Source organism: Elgaria multicarinata, chromosome 9, assembly GCF_023053635.1.
Source record: "Elgaria multicarinata webbii isolate HBS135686 ecotype San Diego chromosome 9, rElgMul1.1.pri, whole genome shotgun sequence".
Lineage (NCBI taxonomy): Eukaryota > Metazoa > Chordata > Lepidosauria > Squamata > Anguidae > Elgaria > Elgaria multicarinata.
Window position 1 is genome coordinate 78,952,277 of NC_086179.1, and position 24,740 is coordinate 78,977,016.

Below are 24,740 nucleotides of genomic sequence, written 5' to 3' on the forward strand. Positions count from 1 at the left end.
GAACTATCCAGCGGCAGCTTTGTGCTGGTAGAAAGCATTTCCTTTCACACAAGGTGGAGCACCCAATTTTCCTCAATGCTCCCCTACCCACTCAAGCCTTCCTGCCCCTGAAAAACTGCCCCTGATAGTTGGGCGACCCTCCAGAACAGTATGGGATATAGCGCAGAGTGTTGCAGTAGGTGAGTTTTGGTTTTTTTAAAGAAAAAACTAGATATCCTCATGCAAGCTTTTTCTGCTAGTGCTGGGGGTCTCTGTTGTGGTGCCTGGGGGTGGGATTATCATGTCTTCAGGCACCTTTCTTGGTGCCCCTCCAGTCTCCCCACCCATCTTGATTTCCTTTAAAGATTTATCTTAATTACAAAATTGTTTTTAACTGGGAGGCTGACACGGTGAAAAGAAAGCACTGGCCTCCAGTGCCATCCTTATTTCCAGGAATGCCTCTGGACCCCATGTGAAACCTCTGAGAAACAATAAAATACTGTACCAGTCGGTTAAAGGGATATGTTTAAACGTTTTTGTAGTAACTTATTTTTCTTCTCCACACTTACACAGAGCATCATCAGACGGGGGGAATCATGTTTCTGTACTGTCGTTTCCTCCCCCCCCCCCCCGCTTCTGCCCCACAATACTTCCTCTTCTTTCACACGGGGAAGAAAGAGGAAGTAAATAATGACCATGTGACTCATTTAGTGGGCATTTTTATCGTGTTGCTTTTCCTGCACATGGCAGGAAATGGTGGCATGTTTTGCTTCCTGCCCCCCCCCCCCAATTGGATTACTGGGGTCTTATTTTGTCACGGAAAGACCAGAAGAAGTGGGAGGTGGATAGTGTGGTCAAAAGAACTGGCAAAAACCTGTGACTGGCCACTAAAAAGCGTGCAATAAAATGCTCATCTGATGACACTCATAGACTTTTGTTTCTCCAATTTAACACGCTTCACTCATCTTTTACCTATTCCTCAATAATGCCTTCTATTTTTGGTTTTTTAAATAGATCTTTGGTCTTTTTGGTCCAGTCTCAGTGTTAGTTATATCATTTTCATAAATGTCACAGTGACGGTTAACCCCTTTGCCCCACCCTTTGCCCCATCCTGTTGGGAATACTGATGCTTAAGAGGTGACAATCCTAAACCCACTTACCTGGGTGTAAGTCCCATTGAACTCAGTAGGGGTAGACAAGTATAAGCTTGCATTGTAAAACACTTTTTGCTCAATTAAATATTGATAACAATAATTTGACCTGATACTGATTTTTTCTTTCTTGATTTCTGTATTTTTGTATTGGCGTAATACTTAACAGAACGGAAGACATTTTCCCAGCACAACACAAGTAGCTGATCCTTACATAGATGTGTGCAGGCTATGTTTGCCCTTGAAAACCTCCTCAGTGACTTCAGCTAGTGACTGTGTCTTTATTGGCAATATTTCCTATGTTTTGTAAATGTGGTATTTTGAGAATTTTAACGAGTGAATATTTTTAATTGCTGTTATTTTATTTTGCATCTAGTATTTGCAAGGCTGGAGAGTTGGTTTGCTCCTGTGAGTACCCCAAGTTCAGTTAATGTTGTATTGGTGTTACATAACTTTTGTAACCACTGCTATTGAGATATATTCATGTTATTCAAGTAAGGTTGTTACTAAAACATGTTTTTCTTTTCTCTTTTCTTGTTTTCCCTTTCTTTTTTCCTTCTTTCCCTTTGGTGTTGCCCCTTTCCTTCCTATATGGGATAAGTAGAGGTGGCAAGCAACCCTAGAAACCCAGTTCATATAATAAGTCTTCAAAGGAATCTGATCCCAATCCCTGATTCAGGCTGCAATCCTATTCCCATTTACCTGGGAGTAAAACCTATTGAACTCAATTGGGGCTTACTTCTGGGTAGACATACAGGAGTCCGTTGTCAAGGATCTACTACATGAACTGTATTCATTGATTTTGGGCAACAATGTGCAACGGATTGCATTCATTATATTGTGTTGGGTCTCTTAGCATTTTGATGTGATCAAGATGATTATAATTACCTTGACATTTATTTCATATTGGAGAGTGTGTATATTTCACAGGATTATTTTATTTATTTCTTGACTGATCATTGCTAACTTTCTCCTATGTTCTTTCTCACTCTGTTTTTATGCACTTTCCATTCCTATGTTCTTTTTTACAATTATTAATGCATTTTTACACTGCGTTTCTTCTATCTCAGTGAAGGTTACATGGTGTATTCTCATTTCATCCAGATTTTCCAGGAACAAGTGTGGTACCCACCTCAAAAATGAAAGGAGCAACCACAACCACCCCTAACAAAGTATTTGAAGAAGAAACTTCTGGTTTTGAAGGTGTCACCCAAAGTACAAGAGGTGGCACTGTTGGATGGGATACAGGTATCACAAATGCCACTGAAAGTACAGGAATCGGAGGTTCAACTGAAGCCATGGAACGTGTGACGACAGAAACAACTGGATATCCTAAGCCCTATACTGGAGTTTCTCCTAAGACCATCCCAGGTATCACCAGCAGCACTGTCAATTTGAATACAGGTGTCACTGGAAGTACCCCTAAAACTGCAGGAATTAAAGGTTCAACTGAAGCCATGGAACGTGTGACGACAGAAACAACTGGATATCCTAAGTCCTATACTGGAGTTTCTCCCAAGACCATCCCAGGCATCACCAGCAGCACTGTCAATTTGAATACAGGTATCACTGGAAGTACCCCTAAAACTGCAGGAATTAAAGGTTCAACTGAAGCCATGGAACGTGTGACGACAGAAACAACTAGATATCCCAAGCCCTATACTGGAGTTTCTCCTAAGACCATCCCAGGCATCACCAGCAGCACTGTCAATTTGAATACAGGTATCACTGGAAGTACCCCTAAAACTGCAGGAATTAAAGGTTCAACTGAAGCCATGGAACGTGTGACGACAGAAACAACTAGATATCCTAAGCTCTATGCTGGAGTTTCTCCTAAGACCATCCCAGGTATCACCAGCAGCACTGTCAATTTGACTACAGGTGTCACTGGAAGTACCCCTAAAACTGCAGGAATTAAAGGTTCAACTGAAGCCATGGAACGTGTGACGACAGAAACAACTGGATATCCTAAGTCCTATACTGGAGTTTCTCCTAAGACCATCCCAGGCATCACCAGCAGCACTGTCAATTTGAATACAGGTGTCACTGGAAGTACCCCTAAAACTGCAGGAATTAAAGGTTCAACTGAAGCCATGGAACGTGTGACGACAGAAACAACTAGATATCCCAAGCCCTATACTGGAGTTTCTCCCAAGACCATCCCAGGTATCACCAGCAGCACTGTCAATTTGAATACAGGTGTCACTGGAAGTACCCCTAAAACTGCAGGAATTAAAGGTTCAACTGAAGCCATGGAACGTGTGACGACAGAAACAACTAGATATCCCAAGCCCTATACTGGAGTTTCTCCTAAGACCATCCCAGGTATCACCAGCAGCACTGTCAATTTGACTACAGGTGTCACTGGAAGTACCACTAAAACTGCAGGAATTAAAGGTTCAACTGAAGCCATGGAACGTGTGACGACAGAAACAACTAGATATCCTAAGCTCTATGCTGGAGTTTCTCCTAAGACCATCCCAGGTATCACCAGCAGCACTGTCAATTTGACTACAGGTGTCACTGGAAGTACCCCTAAAACTGCAGGAATTAAAGGTTCAACTGAAGCCATGGAACGTGTGACGACAGAAACAACTGGATATCCTAAGTCCTATACTGGAGTTTCTCCTAAGACCATCCCAGGCATCACCAGCAGCACTGTCAATTTAACTACAGGTGTCACTGGAAGTACCCCTAAAACTGCAGGAATTAAAGGTTCAACTGAAGCCATGGAACGTGTGACGACAGAAACAACTAGATATCCCAAGCCCTATACTGGAGTTTCTCCTAAGACCATCCCAGGTATCACCAGCAGCACTGTTAATTTGAATACAGGTATCACTGGAAGTACCCCTAAAACTGCAGGAATTAAAGGTTCAACTGAAGCCATGGAACGTGTGATGACAGAAACAACTAGATATCCCAAGCCCTATGCTGGAGTTTCTCCTAAGACCATCCCAGGCATCACCAGCAGCACTGTCAATTTGACTACAGGTGTCACTGGAAGTACCCCTAAAACTGCAGGAATTAAAGGTTCAACTGAAGCCATGGAACGTGTGACGACAGAAACAACTAGATATCCCAAGCCCTATGCTGGAGTTTCTCCTAAGACCATCCCAGGCATCACCAGCAGCACTGTCAATTTGAATACAGGTGTCACTGGAAGTACCCCTAAAACTGCAGGAATTAAAGGTTCAACTGAAGCCATGGAACGTGTGACGACAGAAACAACTAGATATCCCAAGCCCTATACTGGAGTTTCTCCCAAGACCATCCCAGGCATCACCAGCAGCACTGTCAATTTGAATACAGGTATCACTGGAAGTACCCCTAAAACTGCAGGAATTAAAGGTTCAACTGAAGCCATGGAACGTGTGACGACAGAAACAACTAGATATCCCAAGCCCTATACTGGAGTTTCTCCCAAGACCATCCCAGGCATCACCAGCAGCACTGTCAATTTGAATACAGGTATCACTGGAAGTGTCACCGAAAGTGCAGGAGTTGGAGGTTCAACTGAAGCCACAGAACATGTGACTGCAGAAACAACTGGATACCCTAAGCCCCATACTGGAGTATCTCCTAAGACCATCCCGGGCATCACCAGCAGCACTGCCATTACAGAAAGGGTTGTATCCACCAAACTCTACACTGAAATCCGTCCTAGGACCATTGCAGATATCACCAGCAGCACTGGTGTCACCAGAAGAGTCACTGAATATGTAGGAATTGGAAGCTCGACTGAAGGATATGCCAAGCAAAGTACTGGAGGCCCTCAGAAGACCGTTCCAGGTGTCACCAGAAGAAGTGTTGCCACTGAAAGCACACAAAAAATTACTGAAAGCTCGAGTTGGCCTGCCTCCGGTGGCTATAGTACTAGTCTTGCTGAGAAAGGAGGTTATACAACCTGGCCTGGCAGCACAGGAGTTACCACTGAAGGTACTAGAGGACCTGTCACTGTATTCATGGAAGGTGTCCAAACAGGCTTGTCTACAGCTACTAAAATTACTATTGGAGGAAGACCAGGTATAGTAGGTGTCATGGGAAGTGCTGGGCTGGGTAATGCAAAATGGCCTCAAGGCTTACAGGGCAGAATCTGCAAGAAGTAGTCTTGGAGGTGGGCGGGAAGCATGAAAATGTCGCCAGGGGTTCGGAGGCATTGGTAGGTGTAAGGGTAGAGGTGGAGGAGTGAACATTCTCTCTCTTCGTTTTATTACACCTCCCGTATTTTGCCAGACTTTCCCCATATTCTGCCATACTGTAGCATGACAAAAAAGGGGGAGAATGGGAGTCAGGGAAGGATTATACAGATAGGGTGGCACTATGCAGATGCTGGTTCTTTTCAGTGGGTCTCACTGAGATCTCTGGGACAAAATAAATAGGCTTTAATCTGGGACACGTTGAAAGATGGCAAAACCTAATTCTCAGTCCAAAACAGGGGCAAAGCATTACCAGAGGAGAAGACAACCCCACAGCCATAGGAATGATTATTCTGAATCATTCCTAGGACTCACATTCATTCCCGTGGGCAGAGGAGTAAATTGCTGCACTTGGAGACACTGTGAGATATGTTCCATATAACTGGTTCTAGTTAGCCATCTAGCTGCTGCATGTTGTACTAATTCAAGTTCCAAAGGACTTTTCAAAGGCAGCCCCATGTAGAACATGTTGCAATGATCTAACCAAGAAATCAACAGTGCAGGGATAATCATGGCAAGGCTATTGCTATCCGAGAGGGTGCCGTTATTAACTCCATCAGTGCTTCCTTATTCATTCCATGCATCCCACCCCCACCCCCGTAAAGGTATAACTTAATTGAAATTTCTTTTCTCCTTTTATACAGAATGTCCTACAGTACCAGGTAAGTTTTCTTCTCCTTATTTACTCCAAATGTATCAAGCAACATAAAGTACAGAAATATAGTTTTAAAGCACCATTGAAAAAAAAGATTAACAGTTCTTTGAGGCCTGGGTTTAAAAGAATACAAGTGAAATTTGCAAGAAAATGTAGCAGGATATTCTAAATATCTGCAGACTCCAAGCATGTAGATACCACCCTCTTGCTTCTTAGTGGCCCCATTTTTGGTTCACTTTTTGTTGGCACTTACAATTGAGTTCACTATTGTAGTGATTAGGGTGACCATATGAAAAGGAGGACAGGGTTCCTGTATCTTTAACAGCTGTATTGAAAAGGGAATTTCAACAGGTGTCATTTGTATATGGAGAACCTTGTGAAATTCCCTCTTCATCACAACAGTTAAAGGTGCAGGAGCTATACTAGAGTGACCAGATTTAAAAGAGGGCAGGGCACCTGCCGCTTTAACTGTTGTGATGAAGAGGAAATCTCATCAGGTTCTCCATATATACAAATGACTTCTGCAGAAATTCCCTTTTCAATACAACTGTTAAAGATACAGGAGCCCTGTCCTCCTTTTCAGCAGCACCCTAGGAGTGATGCTCATTCCCACCAACCAAAGTGGTTTGTGAAAGGTAACCTGTGCCCTTCCCCTAAGCTGCATTTCTTATAGTAAATAAGATTAACTTTTTTACCAACCCATTTAAGAAACCAAGTAACACAACTTTTCACTATGGTTATATAAACTAGAATGGTCCTGGGTTCAAGTTCCATTTTTACTTCCCTCCCAGATTTGTTTGCTTCTGATGTAATCGATGGGCTATGGCAGAAAAGATGAGGACAACTCTTTAGCTTGTGATTTTTTAGGGTGACCCTATGGAAAGGAGGACAGCGCTCCTGCATCTTTAACAGTTGTATTGAAAAGGAAATTTCAGCAGGTGTCCTTTGTATGCATGCAGCACCTGGTGAAATTCCCTTTTCTTCACAACAGTTAAAGCTGCAGGAGCTATACTAGAGTGACCAGATATAAAAGAGGACAGGGCACCTGCAGCTTTAACTGTTGTGATGAAGAGGAAATTTCACCAGGTTCTCCATATATACAAATGACACCTGCTGAAATTCCCTTTTCTATACAAGTTTTAAAGATATAGGACCCCTGTCCTCCTTTCCATATGGTCACCCTAGACTTTTTGAGCAGGAGTTATGTTAATGGATGCTACCTTTGTCCCCCCTACCTCTTCCAAAATGTGGTCTTGGACCTTTAAAGGCTGTACTATGACCACAAATTTAGCAGCACATGCTTTTCATATAACTATATTTCCTTGTTGGGGAAATTTACTTACTTCTTTTTATATATATTTACATCATTTATATACTGCCTTAAGTTTCCAAGGTGATACACTCACCCACTCTCCCAAAAACAGCATCTGTAAAAATTATTTAAAACACAAAACTCAAAGAAATACTGGCATCAGAAATTGGACCGTTTGGCTCCACAAAGCTTGGTGGAATAGGAATATTTCATTTGCTTCTAGAAGGAAGTCAGATAAATGGATAGTTGAACCTGCCTATGGAGAATATTCCAGAGCATTCCACAGTTTTGGGACCATCATAGAAAAGGCAGTTGCGGATTACAATTGAATATCTGTAAAGGACAGAACATGAAGTAGGATTTTACTGGCTGATCTCAAAGCATGAAGGGGGATAGGCTGAGGAGTACTATGTAACTTGAAAAGCTGTTTCTCCAGCTTGGGTGGGTGTATTTTGAGGAAACAGTGCCCCCCCCCAATTTATCAGCATTGTTCTTACCACTGTAAATATGCAGTAATGCTTACATTATCTGGATCTCTTAATTATAATTTAATGATAAATTTTATTCTTTCAGAACCAACCTCATGTCGATTTAAAAATAAATATTACAAGGTGAGCAAAATAAACACATCAGGAGAATTGTAACAGATGTTATGCTTCACAGTAAGGATATTTTAGTATAACTTTTCATTGCTGACCCTAGTCTTTGTAAACACAGCAAGGCAATGTTTTTTCCTTTACCATCATCCCATGCTGAAGACTGATCTGTAGTCAAATTTCTCTTTGGTATCACAGTTCATGTCTCTGGTGCATTTTCTGCCTGAAGGATCCCAGTAAAAATGGATGGGAATCATCTGACTAAAAATCCATGCCATGTTTGGAAAATTGTATGGGTTATTGGCAAAAATGCATACCACGGTGGTGTTGAGGAGTTTCATCAGAACATAAACAGAAGAAAATAAGAAGAGCCATGCTGGATCAGACCAGGGGTCCATCTAGTCCAGCACTCTGTTCATACAGTGGCCAACCAGCTATCAACTGGGAACCCACAAGCAGGAGATGGGTGCAACAGCACCCTCCATCCCATGTTCCCCAGCAGCTGGTGTATATAGGCTTACTGCCTCTGATACTGGAGATAGTCCTTGTACAAGGTATTGTTCCATATATTTATGCTTCTGTCTCCTAGAGCATGGGTGGGCAGAAAGTAGATCTCCAGATGTTTTGGAATTCAACGCCAAGCATTCCTAGCTATTTGGCCATGTTGGCAGGGGCTTCTGTGAATTGAAATCCAAAGCATCTGGAGAGCTACCTTCTGGTGATCTTTGAAGCAGGATTCTAGGAAGCTCTGGGGTTCCTCAGAAGCATATCAGAGGTTTTCCAATGAAAAGACCAGTAACAGCAAGCAAGAATACTTGAAAGACGACTTGTTCAGCACTACTGAGTATATACTTTTTTTCCTGCTAAGCAATAGAGGTGTGTTTTATCAGGACTCACTCCCTCAGTCCATGTAATTTAATAACTGGCTCAGTCAATATCTGTATGAACCTGAGTCTTGGCTAGAATCTTCTGCAACATTTGGTGGGAAACAAATTGACATGGAAAGGGTGCCCCTGAAGCTACAAAGTTTTAGAATTGCTGTTTTGGACTAACCTAACAGCCTGTAACTGTACAGGTTTCATCATCTTTTAAGATCCCCATCCCTTACACACATAGACATAAAAAATTACACTGAGTTGGATCCACATTTAGCCATTCTTAGAATAGACCCACTGAAATCAACACTCAATCATGACTAACTTAAGTCCCATTGATTTCAGTGGGTCTACTCTAAGTATGACTAAATCTAGAGCCAACCCACCACCAATAAATAGTTTCCTAGCAACTTTTTTGCAGTTCACCTTTCTTTTCCTTTCTTCTGCCTTTCCATGCATCATTGTAACCTGAAAGGTTGCATAGCAATTCTTCAACGGGGGATTCCCTCCAGTTGCAAATAGACGTTTTAGAGGGAACTTTTTCCTTGGGATTGTAGCAAGGGAGGAATTGGTTACATCCCTTCCCTTCTTGCTGCACTTCAAATAATTAGCAGCCTCCCCCATCAGCAGATGCTATTTGCATTTTCTTTAAGTGTGTGTGTGTGTGTTAAATCCAAAGATGCCTTTAGCATTACATCTAGTTTGGCCCATAGAAACTGGTTCACTAGACTGCCTCATTTTCTGGAAGTGGTCTAAACAGCAGTGTTTGAACAGTACAATCAACAACAACTTGAACAGTAAACTTGACTTCTGGTTGCTCAGTAAAATAACCTTCTGTAGCCCAACATTTGACATTTTAAAAATAAGCCGCCTTGGGAAGACTGCAGTCTTGAATGGTGGCTAACAAATGCAATCAATCAATCCAAAATACCAAAAATAGTGCATAAATCTCAATGTTCAAAGCTACGATGTGAGCTTATCAAAACTGCAATGGTCACCATCTCATTTTCAAGAAAATAATGGAATCTTCCAAATTAAATAGGTGTTGAATTGTTGGCGTAGGGCATATAATTTTGCTTTGAGATGAAGAAACATGCATGTCTTCCATTGTTTTGATTTTCTAGATTGGAGAAACGTTTAATGATCCCAGCAACCCATGTCTCGTGTATACCTGTGCAGCAGAAGGCTTTGCAACAAAAGTAGAAGAATGCGTTGGGCAGAACTGGTGTGCCAATGTACGTTATGAAAACAGATCTATCTATGACAAGTGTCTAGAAACCATCCAGCATTCACAAGGGGGTCAACTGCAACGAAATCTCTGAGAGATGAAGAAGGCCGAGTCTTTTTTTTCTTTCCTCCAAAGTGCTGGGAGGAGGGGGCAGCATGGGTAGAAGGCACTTGGGAATCTCTTGGGAGGGAGAGTGATTTGGACTCAGAGCTAGGATGCCAATTGCATGGAGCAGGCATGTGGATAAATACGTACATATGAAGTCAAAGCTTCCATTCTTGTAGGATGAGCTTAATTCTCAGAGGTATGACTGTCACTTAAGAAGGATACTACCAACTCTAAGACTTTGGTGTTCACAAGCTTTTGTCTTGGATCTATGTCTACGTAGGTTAGAAGTGCCCAATTCAATTTGTTGTAATGGCCTCTTCTATGGTTTTTATTAACTCAATTGATAAACATTCACGGAAAAGCATTTTTGGTTACAATTGTTACTCAGTGTGTGTTCTTTTTCACCTGTGGTTTGTTAACTGTTTAACCCTATTTTCCTCTGTGCACCCCATAGCCTGTTCTCATTTCTGTCTGAATAACTACAGATCTCTCTGAATCATCTTTTAGTTAACTCTCCCTTTCAGTTAACTCTCTCAATCTGTTCCCCATTCCATAAAAAGTCATGGAAAGAGCCACAAACAACAGGCATTTTCAATTCCCTTGGGAGGGCACAGATAGATGGGGAGGGAAGGGGCCATATTTCATGCAAGCCTGATGTATGAAAACTGTACTTTTCTTCTTTTTCATGTTAAAAACAGGAATCCAGAATATATCATGAGAACAAATGCTGCTATGATTGTATGTATATGTTTTACAGTTTACATAGAGATTATATAGAACATGCTTCTATGCTTATTTATTTATTGCATTTCTATACCGCCCAATAGCCGAAACTCTCTGGCCAGTTTACAAAATTAAGACAATTCAAAGTATAAAACAACAGTATAAAACCATAATATAAAATACAATATAAAAGCACAACAAAGATAAAAACAGCAGCAATGCAAAAATACAAATTTAAAACAGCAAAGTTAAAATTAATTTATAGACTTGTATTTATTGTTAACTTGGTTAAAGTGAAAGTCCAGTTACAAAGTGTTTTAACCAGGAGATTAGACTCAATTAATTAGGCTGAGGATACTTCCAAGAGAGGTTCTTAGTGTGCATTTGCCTTGTCTCATTCACAGAACTTTACAGGTGGTCTAGACATCATCCTCTTCAATATGTAGCCCTCTCATGTTTTCCTATCATTTCTTTCATCTTTTTTCACACCAGAAAAATCAGTAAGAGAGGAAAAGATAAATTAAGTTCACAATGCCTTTGACTGGTAGTGTTAGAAGCTCTCCATCTGGAATCATCCAGAGTTTCCACGAAGTTGAAATAACAAGAATGAGGGACAATGGAAAATTGAAAACTGGAGATTCTAGACTGTCCGGGATTATGGCTGGGAATATGACTTGTCTGTATAAGGCCATCATGTAGCCAAAATAGAGTGATGGCAGAAAACAGCCTTCACTGTGAATAGTCTTCTTGACAACGTCATGTCACTAATCAGATTTGGTTACAAAGTCAAAGCATTTCTTGCTTCTAGACCTCACTCTGAATGGGTGACTGTTTTTGCCTCATTTTACAGGACCCCAATCTCTGAAATGGGAGTTGTTTTGTAGAGATCAATTGTTTATTTTTTCATGAACCCCCCCCCCTTTTCCAGCTAAACCCGGGGCGGGGGGGACGGATGACTTGTGTTTGTTGTGGCTACACAAGTGTCTATTGTTTTCCACAGTAAATGCACAAATTTACTGCAAGAAATGCCAGTGTAACAAAGCGGTTGCTGTATAAACTGAACCACACATTTGCTGCATAAAAGCTTTTCTCAAATGCTAGCTAAATGCTTATGAAGTCTGATGGGCAGGGAGGGATGAGAGGTAGACAGTTCCAGACCTTCCATCAACCCCATTCTCCACCTCACCGAATAGCCCTGTCCCATTTCCTCACCCTAGACATCACCCTTCTGTCCATATAATTGAAGCCATTGCCATGTGTAGATCAAGGAATGTAGCTTGGCCTCTTTCTCTTAATTTGACCTCATCCCCTGCCTACTCAAGCCAAACATGTGCTAAGACCCAAGTCCAGAATTCTAGATCTGAGATAGGGTAACCATATGGAAAGGAGGACAGGGCTCCTGTATCTTTAACAGTTGTAGTGAAAAGGGAATTTCAGCAAGTGTCATTTGTATATATGGAAAACCTGGTGAAATTCCCTCTTAAAGCTGCAGGTGTCCTGCCCTCTTTTAAATCTGGTCACTCTAGTATAGCTCCTGCAGCTTTAACTGTGGTGATGAAGAGGGAATTTCACCAGGTTCTCCATATATACAAATAACACCTGCTGAAATTCCCTTTTCTGTGCAACTGTTAAAGATACAGGAGCCCTGTCCTCCTCTTCATATGGTCACCCTATCTACGAAGAAGGTAAGGAACATGTACTGTGCTGCCCAGCCCATTCAAAAGCAGCATTTTGGCTTTGCAAGGCTTCCTTCCCTTCTCCCCATTCATAAACTTGGCTCTTGGCTGTATTTGGGGGTGGGGTCAGAAACACATTGTCTCATCCTTCAACCCTGGAGTTGTCTTCTGGAGAGAGGGACTTATCCTTCCACTGTGGGATCTCTGTCGGTGGTGACTGAGAGCAGTGGATCATTTTTATGAGAGAAAGTAAAGGCATACTGGGCAGGTGACAAATTATTATATGTGTGAGAGCTGTAATGAGAGTAAATTAATATATATAAAATGTTATATATAAATGGGTTGTATCCAGACTTAGATATAACTAGACTAGGCCCATTTAAATCAATAGGACTTCTGTTAGTCATGACAAACTTAAGGCCCATTGATTTCAGTGAGTTTATTCCAGTCTGCCCAAGCTGGTACCCTTCAGATGTTTTGGACTACAACTCCCAGCATTCCTGCCCATTGGCTAAGGGGAGTTGAAGTCTGGAGGGCACCAGCTTGGGGAATGCTGGTCTAGTCTAAGTAGGATTCATTCTGGACACTTTTCTATTGGGCTGATCTATCTAGAGATGAACACATTGTATAGGGTCAAATGATGTCAGTTTTACTCCCAGCTGATTATACCCAACCGAATACCAGTTGCTGGGGAACATAAGCAGGAATGTGCTATTGCACTCATTTTCCACCTGTGGGCTTCCCATAGGTATATGGATGGCCACTGCGGGAACAGAATTCTGGACTCGATAGGCCATAGGTCTGACCCAGCACAGCTCTTCTTATGTTCTTAACTGGGATAGCTCTATTGCATTTCCTGCCTCTGAGTTTTGTTTGGCTATGACATGTGAAAGAGATTTCTACCCAGATTACGAATTTCCTGGTCAGACAGATCTTCCATTTTACTGTTTTGCCACCTCCATTTATTGAGGGTTTTTTTTCCCCTGGAAAGGATTATTCTATCTGACTGACTGGTTACCTGTCTTTATGGATTTAAATGCAGCCCTGTTTATGTTTTGGTTTTGGTTGTATACGTTTGGCTTAATTTGTTAGCTTTGGTTTGTTAGTTTGTTAGATTTTTTTAAAATCAGAAATGTCAGATATAAATCCCTTACAAAACAAAACAAACCCCCCAAAGGTCGCAGCAACAAAATAATAGCCCTAGTTCTTTACTGATGCTTTCACGTTGTTCATTGCTTTTTTTGGTGTTACTACTAGGTGTAAATGAATGCAGACCAGTTCCTGTGACGATGAAAGTAGTTGCAAATGGTTGTAAAGGTTACATCTTGATGGCAACGTGTACTGGTGAATGCAAAAAACTAAAAAAAATCATGTAAGTTGATTTAGATATTTGTTCATCTATCTATCTATCTATCTATCTATCTATCTATCTATCTATCTATCTTAGAATAAGATCTATATGTGGTATTGAACAGGTGACAGGGGAGTAGATTAGTCTTCCACAATCTGATACCCCCCAGCTGTTTTGGACTACAACTCTCATCAGTTCCAGCTAGCTGGGAATTGGAGTCAAAAATATCTGGACGACACCATTTTGGGGAAGACTAAGGTAGAGGTTTAGAAATTATTTGGCTTGATATTGTGTAGGGTAAGGATGATGTAGAGAATTTCCATCCATTCACTTGCACACAATTCCTTGTTTCAGCATGAGAAATGCACACAGCTGAGATGCATGTGGATTATTGTGCCCCTCTGAAAACTGTTGCCCTAAATGGCTGCTTCTGTTTTTAAGGATGTGTATTCAGGAGTATTCAGGGTCACAAGTTGTATGCAACACATACAGCTTGAACTGGATTGAAGTCAATTTTAAAAAATCTTGGCAGTTGTGATTTTAAGGTGTCCCCCTTCCTTCGAGCTGGGATGTACATGAATCCTGTCAAAAGTATTAAATGTCTTCCTCCTTTCAAGTTTGAACCTTCAGCACTGGGTTCTGTTTTATGTAAAATAACTATATTTTAAATCCACATTTTTCTTTCCTATTTATCTCAACTTCAGGTATGACCAGGTTGACCGTCAAATGCTGAATAAATATTTTTGTTGCAAGCCAAAAGATCATGTCTACAAAACTATCCCCATTTTCTGCCCTGGAGGAAGACTACAAAACTATCAATATAAGCATACTGTTGCCTGCAGCTGCCAGGCTTGTGAAGGGTCCTAATCCAATCATTTTTAAAATGGTCTCCCCCACCCTCCTCTAAAATGTGGCTTTGAGACTTGCCTCTGTTACCACTGCTAATTTAAATCATCATCATCAAACAATACTAAGAAAAATCCATATTATACTTTTTGTAGTACCTTCGCATGTTATAAATCAAAACATGAAAATAAATACTATTTTAAAATCACTATTCTCAGTTTTGTGTTTCATCACCACAGTGGAAACGTGAGCTCTTTACTTCTTTCTAGTATATGTATTGATTGTGCTTAATGATAACAGCAGCTAACACATTGTTACCCCTACTAATCGTGGAAATACAGGAGGGTATATGGTACCACCCCGTGAGCACACAACCCTCTGGGTTGTTAGTACTGAGGAAACAATGGGCCTGTTCAGAAGACACGTTAAACCATGGCTTTAACCATGGAGGTTAAGCCAGAAAGCCAAGCCGTTTTCAGAAGGCACCTTAAACCATGGTTTTAACCACGGTGAATAAGGTGTTTTGCTTTATTCACCATAGTTAAGGCTGTGGTTTAAGGTGTCTTCTGAATGGGTTGGATCCAGTTTTAGACATGTGCAATTTGGCTGATGGAAGTGGACTTCCCCACCCCCTGTTCCCCACAACAGTTGCTCCATCCCCCTGAAAATGCTAAGAACTGGAAGACCCTACTGAACGGGGCAGGCTGTGGAGCAGAGGGCATCCCTGAAAATCAGATGGAAGCACCTTCTGTGACTGGAACTCCACTCACCGAAGATGTCTCTGTCCAGTTTGTTGTTGTTTTGTGGTGGTGGAGGGGTCTTCTTTCCTTACTCCACAGCCTATCTCGTATTCTAGCAGGATGCCTTGACCCTCCATATAGCATTTACAGGGGTCTGGATGGGCTGCTGCCCATTCCTCTCTGCATCAAAGTCTGCTCTCATCACAGCAGTTGCACAATGAGACACATTTATATTTCACAATACATGATTTAAGAAATATGGCAATACCCGAAAGGGCATGTTTTTAGGGAGACTTTTGGGAAGGCTGTAGTTGTGACAATAAATAATGATCCAGTGGAATATCGTGAATTTAATTCTTTCAGGGGGTTGAATCCCTTCTAAGTAAACCGGGTGGGAGGGCACTCACCTCACCCGTGTAAGGCCTTCATGTGTTTGGCTCCTCCCTTTTGGGAGGGGTAGGAGCAACAGCATCTCTGCAGACAACTGCACTAACGTTATAAAGCCCTGAGGAAGAACGCAACCGCATTCGAAACGCGTAGGCACCTGGCACTTTAATAAACCTTTTACTAATATTATTGTAGAATATTCCTTGGTTCCGCCCTTGCCTTTGGCTTATTTTTTACTCCCCTATCGGGTTTCCTTCTTTTCGCACTGGCTTCCATTGTCAGACTGAGTAAGGCCACAGACTGTAATTCACTAGCTTTTGCATTATGAGATAGGACCATTATTTCTCCTTGGATATACATGTGTAAAATTAGAGGCTTTTTGTTTACCACACCGGCAGACTTCAAATGCTGTACCTGTAGATTTTTATTCGAAAGGTTCATAGGTTTTAATATCAACTATTCATAAGCCCCTAATTGCTACAGACCAGTTGTTCTTGTATTCAACTTGCAAATAAATGAAAGCATGTGTTTTTTCTCAGAGAACTTCCTATACAAGAAGTCAACTACGAAAAATAAAATCCTGAGGCAAAAATTAAGTCTGAAATCTTGTGTTCACTAGATCGCAACACTGTTAACTTTAATGTTCTATTACCATTTCCAGATAGATGAGTGCTGGACTGCTGCACACTCAGGATGCAATGAAAATGCTTCAGATGACAGAAAATGTCGTTTTTAGTTAGTGATTACATAGGTTAGTTACTACATACATCCAGACATTTTTTTAAAAAATGTAAGGAGAACCTATAGTTTAGTTAATATTGTATGAAGTCCAGCTATATAAAGAAAACAAAACAGAAATATAAATAACCCACTTTGAGAAAAATCATCACCCAAATTGGCTAAACCATACTTGAATTCCCTGCATAGCATATACATACCTCAAAACATTTTGGATGTCCCTAAGAGCCAGTGTGGTGTAGTGGCTAAGGTGTTGGACTGGGAGTCGGGAGATCCGGGTTCTAGTCCCCACTCATCCATGGAAACCCAGTGGGTGACTTTGGGCCAGTCACAGACACTCAGCCCAACCTACCTCACAGGGTTGTTGTTGTGAGGATAACATAAAGAGGAGGACTATGTATGCCCCCTTGGGTTCCTTGGAGGAAAAAAGGCAGAATATAAATGTAATAAATAACAACAACAACAAAGAGCAATCCTATGGCCCCTACACAGTGCTCCGACTTCGGACCCCTTCCCCCCACAGCCAGCATGGAATCGTGCCGGCTGCTTCTCGAAGCTCGCAAATGAGATCTCAGAGAAGCAGGGAGCAGGGGAAATGGGGGGTTCTGTGGGTCAGGAAGGGGGGAGACTGGGGCAGCCAGCTTACAAGCAATGCTCCAGCAGCCCCAGCCTCCTTCCTTCCCGCTCCGCAGAGCCCCAGCTAGACAGGCAAAATAGCCCATTTAGTGAAAATGCTCGGTGAGAAGCGAACAGAGGTGACAATCACCTCTGTGCGCCCCTTCCTAGCATCAGAAGACCTAAAGTCGGTAGTGCACATGCAGGTAACTTTGAGGTTCAACTTCTGCAATGCGCTCTATATAGGGCTACCTTTGTGCCTAGTCTGGAAACTTTAACTACCCTATTTCTTCGATTCTAAGACACACTTTTTTCCCCATATAAACATCTCTAAAAATGGGGTGTGTCTTAGGGATTTTTTTTTTCTGTTGGTGGTACTTAAATTAGTGTGTGCCTTACAATCGATGGCGTCTTACAATCGAAGAAATACGGTAGTTCAAAATATGGCAACCAGGCTGGTCACCAGTACGTCTAGGGGTGACCATATTGCACCAGTCTTAAAATCTCTTCACTGGCTGCCAATTAGTTTCCAGGTAAAGTATAAAGTGTTGGTTATCACCTTTAAAGCCCTACATAGTTTGAGTCCAGGCTACCTGCAGGACCGCCTTCTCCCGTACAATCCGCCCCGCACACTCAGGTCCTCTGGGAAGAATCTACTTCTGTCAGCTAAAACAAGGCTGACAACTATTACCCAGAGGACCTTCTCTTCTGCTGCTCCCAGACTGTGGAATAGCCTGCCAGAGGAAACTCGTCAGCTTGACAATCTTTTAGCATTCAAGAAAGCCATTAAGACCGATCTCTTCCGGGAGGCCTATCCAGTGGAATTTTAGGATGCTTTTAGTATGCTTTTAGGATGTTTTTAACAGTGTATACTATGTTTTTAATCAGTATTTTACATATTTTATGCTTGCTGTTGTTCCCCGCCTCAATCCAATTGGAGAGACGGGTAGAATTATTATTATTATTATTATTATTATTATTATTATTATTATTGTTGTTGTTGTTGTTGTTGTTGGCCTGCATTCTCAGCTTGGAAGCTGGGGGGCATCCAGACAGGATTGCACTCTAAAATATTAAGGAAAAAATGAAGGTGCCATAATAGGAACAAGATTAATAATGACGACTTTTTAATTACTCCATTTGTTACAGTTCGTACTTTGCCCTGTTTAAACGGCCATTGTATGAAACAAAACACTATTAAACTATTGCTAACTTTCGCCTAACCAGTGTGCTCTCTCTTGGTTGCATGATGATTCTTTTGGCTGGCATGTCTACTTCTTCATCATTATAGACATTTCTGTCTATGAAACTTCTACACCCAAGTATGTTGAATTCAGAAGGTTAAGGAAGTATTCAGAGAGAAGGGAGAGACAAACCAAAAAAGCCCTATTACAGGCTCCACCGTGCAGGAAAACTTCACCATTTTCTTTTTGAGTGGAAGAGAGAGAAGGGAAGAGTTACTTCCATGAAAGTACAAAAGAGCTGAAGACACTGTTTTCCGTGAGTTCCATTCAAGACAATCAGCACTCCATAACCAGTACTTTTGTTTTAATGGCCTTTTTTGGTTTTGTTTGTAATATACAGGGAATGTGAATACTGCAAAACAAAATAAGTTGCCTTTACCCACGCACAAGTGGTGGTGAGAGTTCTTACTGTCACAGATGTGTCCACTGCACATATCTATTGTGCTGCTGTTTTATAAGTATTGCAACCACAATTACAACCTTCCGTGAAGGGCCAATCGTACACTGTGGATCCCAGTACATGTGGGGTGTCATTGTTTTATTAGTATTTCATATCTTTCTCTTTAAAATAGAGGCAACATTTCCATTTCACAGGACGGCCATGCAAATGGGGCATGACCAAGACTGTTGGGGCATGGGCAGTCCTTGGTTGTCAACAGTACCATGAATGCACTAGACCAATTTTTATGACTTTCCTGAGAAAGATGCTTTTAAATTATTGAAGAATGAAGGAGACATTGGTCTTTTTCATAAGTGAACATCATTGCTGGACTTGAACATTTCTTCTAATTTCTACTCAGTCATGAACTCGCTGTTTAGTAGGGCTGTGCACAGACCCTCCCAACCCACTTCTGAATGGGGCAGACCTGGTCTGACCTGCTTTGGATCCGGATCCAAAGTGAGATTTGGTCATCTGAAGTGTTACGGTTTCCCAAGCCAGAAATGGCCCTTTACAGCCACCATAGTGCACAACATTAGATCTATGTATATACGGAGCCTTCATCCTCCTTAAAAATGGCAGTAGTCATGGAGGACGGGGGGCTGTCAAGTCCCGTCTGCTTGCATAACTTGGTGGGTGGGGGCAGCAGCTTGCCATTGACTGGAATGGTCCGAAGCACTTGGGACCTGGTCCGGACCTCTCTGGGTTGACCAATTCAGTCTGAATCGCCCCACTTTGGTTCGGGATTCAGATCTGAAACTGAAGGGTGCACAGCCCTACTATTTAGCCTCCTGCAAGCCAATCTCTCAAGTAATGTCAAGATGTTTGCCATGCTGCCAAAACTGTTTCTCCCCTTGCCCCCTTAAGTCTGGTAGCATTCTCCACATAGATCACTCATCATGTTGCAAAACTCTACACCAGAGCAGTCCTAGTAGCCACAAGGAAGGCAGAGCAATTCAGAATATAGCCATTGCAAATCCATGCAGTGAGTATCTCCAAGTATTATGCCAGAGAAAGGGCTCAATCTCAATAGAGAGGCTATTTCTGGCAGCACTTCCAAACTCACCCCTGGGAGTAAGCACCATTGAATTCATTGGAACATGTCTTGAGTTGGCATGTACAGGATTGCACTATTAAACCCACTGATTTAAGCGTGCCTAAACGCACTGGGTTTTTATCCCTTTTCTGAGCAGTCTCTTTTCTGACTACTTGTCATTATGGCTTGTGAAAGCTTACCAAAACACTCAGATTCAGGTGAATTTAGTGTGTGCACACACACGCACCTGTGCCTTTACATCCACATGGGGATCAGTGCGGTAGCCCAGGGAGATGGTTTGACACAAAGTCAGATGGGCACTTTCAACCTCCAGGAATTTAACTCTGTTCCAGTGGTGTCTTCCCCAGGTTCGAACCACCACCAACAGCTGCTTGTGCAGTCTGTCCTCAAGAGGCTCCAGGAAAATGCCTTAGACAATTTATGAAATTGCCAGCACACCACATGATTCCTTGTCTGATCCATTCTCTTTCTAGAATAAAATCTATATGCTAGAACTGTTTTCCCCCCACATTTGTTTAAAAACAACAATCACCAATGCACAAATTCGCATCCACTCTATGTTCCCAGTAACGTATTATAGCTTGCTTCCTTTTTGTGTGCATCATTTTCCATCTCCTGGATTTCCATTTTCTTGTTACAGAACTTACATGCTCATCATAGATGCAAAAAGAAAAGAAATAAATACATCTTAAGTCGCACTTTTGAAAACTTAACAAGGAAACTTCTGGTCTTAAGCTGGTCCTGCAAATATTCCTGCTACACATCCCTTCAACTTCACTCCTTTGCACGTTCACTTCTCTGGGAGTCTGTAACACTTGAAATGCTACCTGTTGAGATTTCAGTGGTCAACTGCAGTTTCTGTGAAACAGTTTTGTTCAACTGTGAACTAAGTCACATCCAAACAATGGTCCTGCTCATTCAAGAAGAGAGAGAGAGAGTGATCTCATAGGATTTCTTGGGCCTCTTTCTGAATTCATAAAAAGGACAGACAAGTCACACAGACAGGGTTTGTTTTTTGTTTTTTTTAAAAGGCTTGATTTTTTGGGGGGGGGCTGCCCATCAGCACTGTCTTAACATATTGCACAATGTTTTGTTATAAAAATGTCTTCTGCATTGGGCAGAAAGGAAGGAAAACAGTGTCTGAAGAAGGTGCTAATGCATAGCTTCATCTGTCATAAGAGGTACATGGTTGTTCAAGTGGCCATCTTGAAGTGTGACCTAGCAAAGAAAACATAAAGTAGAAAAGGTTACTTTTTTCAATTCATCCATTTTTATTTATTGTTGCTCACCTCTAGCTGTCCACTTAATCTATTTCTACAGCTAATTCCCATAGTGCTTTATTTGTGCACGTAAGGCGGTGGTGGGGGCACTCTTAAAAGGTTATGTCACAGTCTTCTTCACAACCCAGACTGTGCAATGTCTATGCAGACTTTATGTTTCAATTCAGACTCCAAAGGACCTTTGCCCCCGGCCTCAGTGGGATGCAGCCTGGACTATAACAGTCCCTAATTTATTTTTAATTAAATAAAGGCACAGTCTAGCTTTCTTGGTGCAATTCGTAGCCTGTCTTGTGTTCAGAGTAGTTTATAAGGCTCTGGATTGTGTCCCCATTGAAATGGGTTTCTGCTAGGGTGCCAGAAGTAGGAGGGGCAAGTTCTACTATTTTCAGTCTGAAGAACTATTTCTAGAAATGTTTATTAACCGGCACGCAAACCACACACACGGCGTGTCTTTAAACGTTAACAGATTTGATTCAGAATACACTTACAGATGTAGATTTAGAAGAGCCCAGTCTGAAACGGCAGCAGATAATTTCCACTATGAATCTTCCAATGCCATGTAAAATTCCTGCAAGAAGAGAACAGCTTGGATGTTTAGGAATATTGTCAACACCCCGTTCTAATCCCAGACTGTGAGCTCAAGTAGCAAAAGGAAGCATGTCCTTGATATACCCTGAACATAGTAAAGGGAATTCAATTTGTGTGTGCTGGGAAATATGGTTACAGTGCATCTCAATACACAGCCTCTCTCAATTGCAAAGTGCAAGTGAACACACCTGGAACCATCAGGATTAGAACCCATGACACTCCAATTACTAGGCAAATGCACTAACCCACTACAAAGAAGCCTCACTTCCAAGCCTCTCCAAGTGACATCAGCTGTACATTCTGCTTTACAGAACGGCATGACAGAACACAGCTCCCTGTTTCACTGAACTTACAATGTAACAAAAGGACAGAGGGGGAAAGAGGAAAAGCAAAGGCACAAGTAACAAGGGATGAATCTGAACATTTGCAGGTACACTTTGTTACCTCCAAAGCACAGATGCCATGGACATTCTTACAAAGGCATACAAACTGGGGTTTGATTTTCCAATTTACCCTTTCCTAAACTGTGTCCCTCCAGGTGGTCTGGACCCCAACTCCCATCAGCCCCAGCCAGCATAGCCAATGGTCAGGTATGATGGGAGGGGGTAGTCTAAAACATCTGGAAGGCACCAGGTTGGGAAAGGCTGGTCTTTCTTTTGTTATCTGCCTTAGAGGCAGTATCCAACTGTGTCAATCCGCTAGTTCAAATGATGTTGTGCCAGCAGAAACTAGGTTCCAAACTATGGGCAGGAGGAGAATCCATATAAAGTTACGTTTGCAGAATGGAAAGATTCGGCTGAGCACCGCTAGCACTATTTCAGTTTGTGGAATGACACTGTTGAATAATGCCCTTAGATAGATTTTTTTTTTTTAAAAAAAAAAGGAGGATATAAATTGACTGTTAAGTTGACCAATGTAAGAAATCCAGGGCTCCAGATACAAAGATTCTCATTTTTTAGATATTTTCACCTGTACTATCATTGCGAAAACAGACACACAAGCTAAAACTTCCATCTCTCCTTAATATGTATATAACTTGTTTTACTTGTATATTCCTGTTGCTGGAACATTTGGCTTTTGCCACATAATCTAATCCAGTGCTTCCCAAACTTTTTCAGGTCACCGCCCCCTTGGTTCCACAAACTCATGCCCAGTGCCCCCTACCCTACCCTATAAATATCATTATTCAGAATAGCGGTTTTCAACGACCCACTAAGGAAGATAATAACAATAAAATTCAAAATAGTAACAATTAATTGAATATTTATTCAAAATCCTCAGGCTTGCTGAGGGAGGGAGGGAAAAGGGAGCGGACGCCTCTGTTTTGCAGCCAGCGTGACGGGACACACCAAGCAGGATATGTCTCTTCATTAGCATTTTGGTGCTTTTGAAACATTTCAATTCACCGTTAAAAGGACTCTTCTTAAACGGTATTAATACATGTGTGGATTCTTCCCCTATATAGCTTGGGACCAAACTACCTTCTCCCATAAAGATATCCCTGGGTGTTAAGACCTTCTGGAGAGGCGCTTCTTGGAAAAGACCACCTCGAGCGCCCCCCTGCTGCCCCTTTGCCTCTTAACGCCCCCTGCTGCCCCCTTGCCTCTTAACGCCCCCCTATGCAATCCCACCGCCCCCAAGGGGGCAGTACCGCCCACTTTGGGAACCACTGATCTAATCTATTACCTGTAGTAGAAAAGATTCCTCCAATGATTCCGCAAAGTCTTACTAAGAACTGCCAGAAGGGCATATGTTCTTCTGTCACAGTCACCATAAGGGAACTGATGTCGTATTTCATGAAAATCCCAGACACCCCATGACTCCCGGCGGCATGGTTGATCACTCTTTCCTAGAGGGCAACAGCAAGGGGAAAATGAGTCAGACACAAATTTGTAACATTAGCAAAGACTGGGATTTGCATGTGCAAGACAAGAAAGTAGATAACCTGTAACTATCTTATTAGCAACAACTGAGATGGCTTCAAAATGGAAAAAAACAAACCTGAAATGCTATCTACTGACAAATGATAAAAACCATGCTGTGAAGGAGAAAAAATTGAAATCTATTAAGGGAGATCTGGCCTTTATTTTGAAAAAAGATTATTTAAGGCTCAATCCTATTGAATCTGCCCTTGAGTCTCAAATTCCACACCTCCCACTCTGCATTTTAGCTAAACAGGCATTTTCACCCATCTAGCAGAGGCATCAGGGAGGGGGAGGGATGGGGGCTGGGGACAGCTCATATTTTCCCTTCCCCTGTCCCCTCCCCACCCACCAGCACGCTCCCTTTCCTTCGTCTGTGAGATAGCAGAGACAGCGGGTGTGTTCCTCTCCATTCCAGCTGTGAGGGGGTTGGGGAGCTCAGACTCTTGAATCTGAGGTCGAAGCGCTGTCTCTGGACTCAGACCCAGGAATCCAATCCCCCCCCCCCCGCCTCCCAGATGCTGGATTGCTCTTGCTGCCTAAATGTAACTAGTTAGATAATACATGTCTTGCAATTTCTGTCCTTAAGAAAATGCACAGTTTTCATTAGGGATCCAAAGGAAACAGAATGATAAGTCCAAAATGTATTTTGCAAATGAGCCAACGGCTGTTTAACACGGACTTACCCTTTCTGTCACTGAAAACTGATGAGTTTCTGCTGAAATTTTATGTGTATGAAGTTTTGTTGGCACAACTGTGATAAAGTACTGGAACATCTGGTTGTCTGAAGGCAAAACAAAAAAAGGTACCAATGAAAACAAAACTTGGCTGTGGAAACTATAATCAACACCGCCACTAACTTCAACAACAAATTGAATAAAACATCTATACTAGTCCCATTTCTGCTGGGGGGTGAAACACTTACAATCTGATGCAATCTTTTCAGTACCATCTAAAGGATTAATAATCCCTGGGATGAGCTCTCCAAAAGACAAGTGATCTATCCTGTGGGAGAAGTTGTATGCTGAAAG

General features: G+C 41.9%; 1 protein-coding gene across 2 annotated transcripts in view; it reads right to left on the bottom strand.

Annotated features, from left to right (window-relative positions):
• Positions 1-20,969: 20,969 nt before the first annotated feature.
• Positions 20,970-24,740, bottom strand: part of ERGIC2 (ERGIC and golgi 2) — a 29,928-nt gene continuing 26,157 nt past the window's right edge. For both annotated transcript variants that reach the window (XM_063134144.1, XM_063134143.1), the window contains exons 11-15: positions 24,635-24,733; positions 24,396-24,493; positions 23,474-23,636; positions 21,688-21,767; positions 20,970-21,137 (exon numbers count right to left, since the gene is read on the bottom strand). In XM_063134144.1, the coding sequence (XP_062990214.1) occupies positions 21,072-21,137; positions 21,688-21,767; positions 23,474-23,636; positions 24,396-24,493; positions 24,635-24,733 (506 nt within the window). In that variant the 3' untranslated portion in view covers positions 20,970-21,071. The remainder of the gene's footprint in view (positions 21,138-21,687; positions 21,768-23,473; positions 23,637-24,395; positions 24,494-24,634; positions 24,734-24,740) is intronic.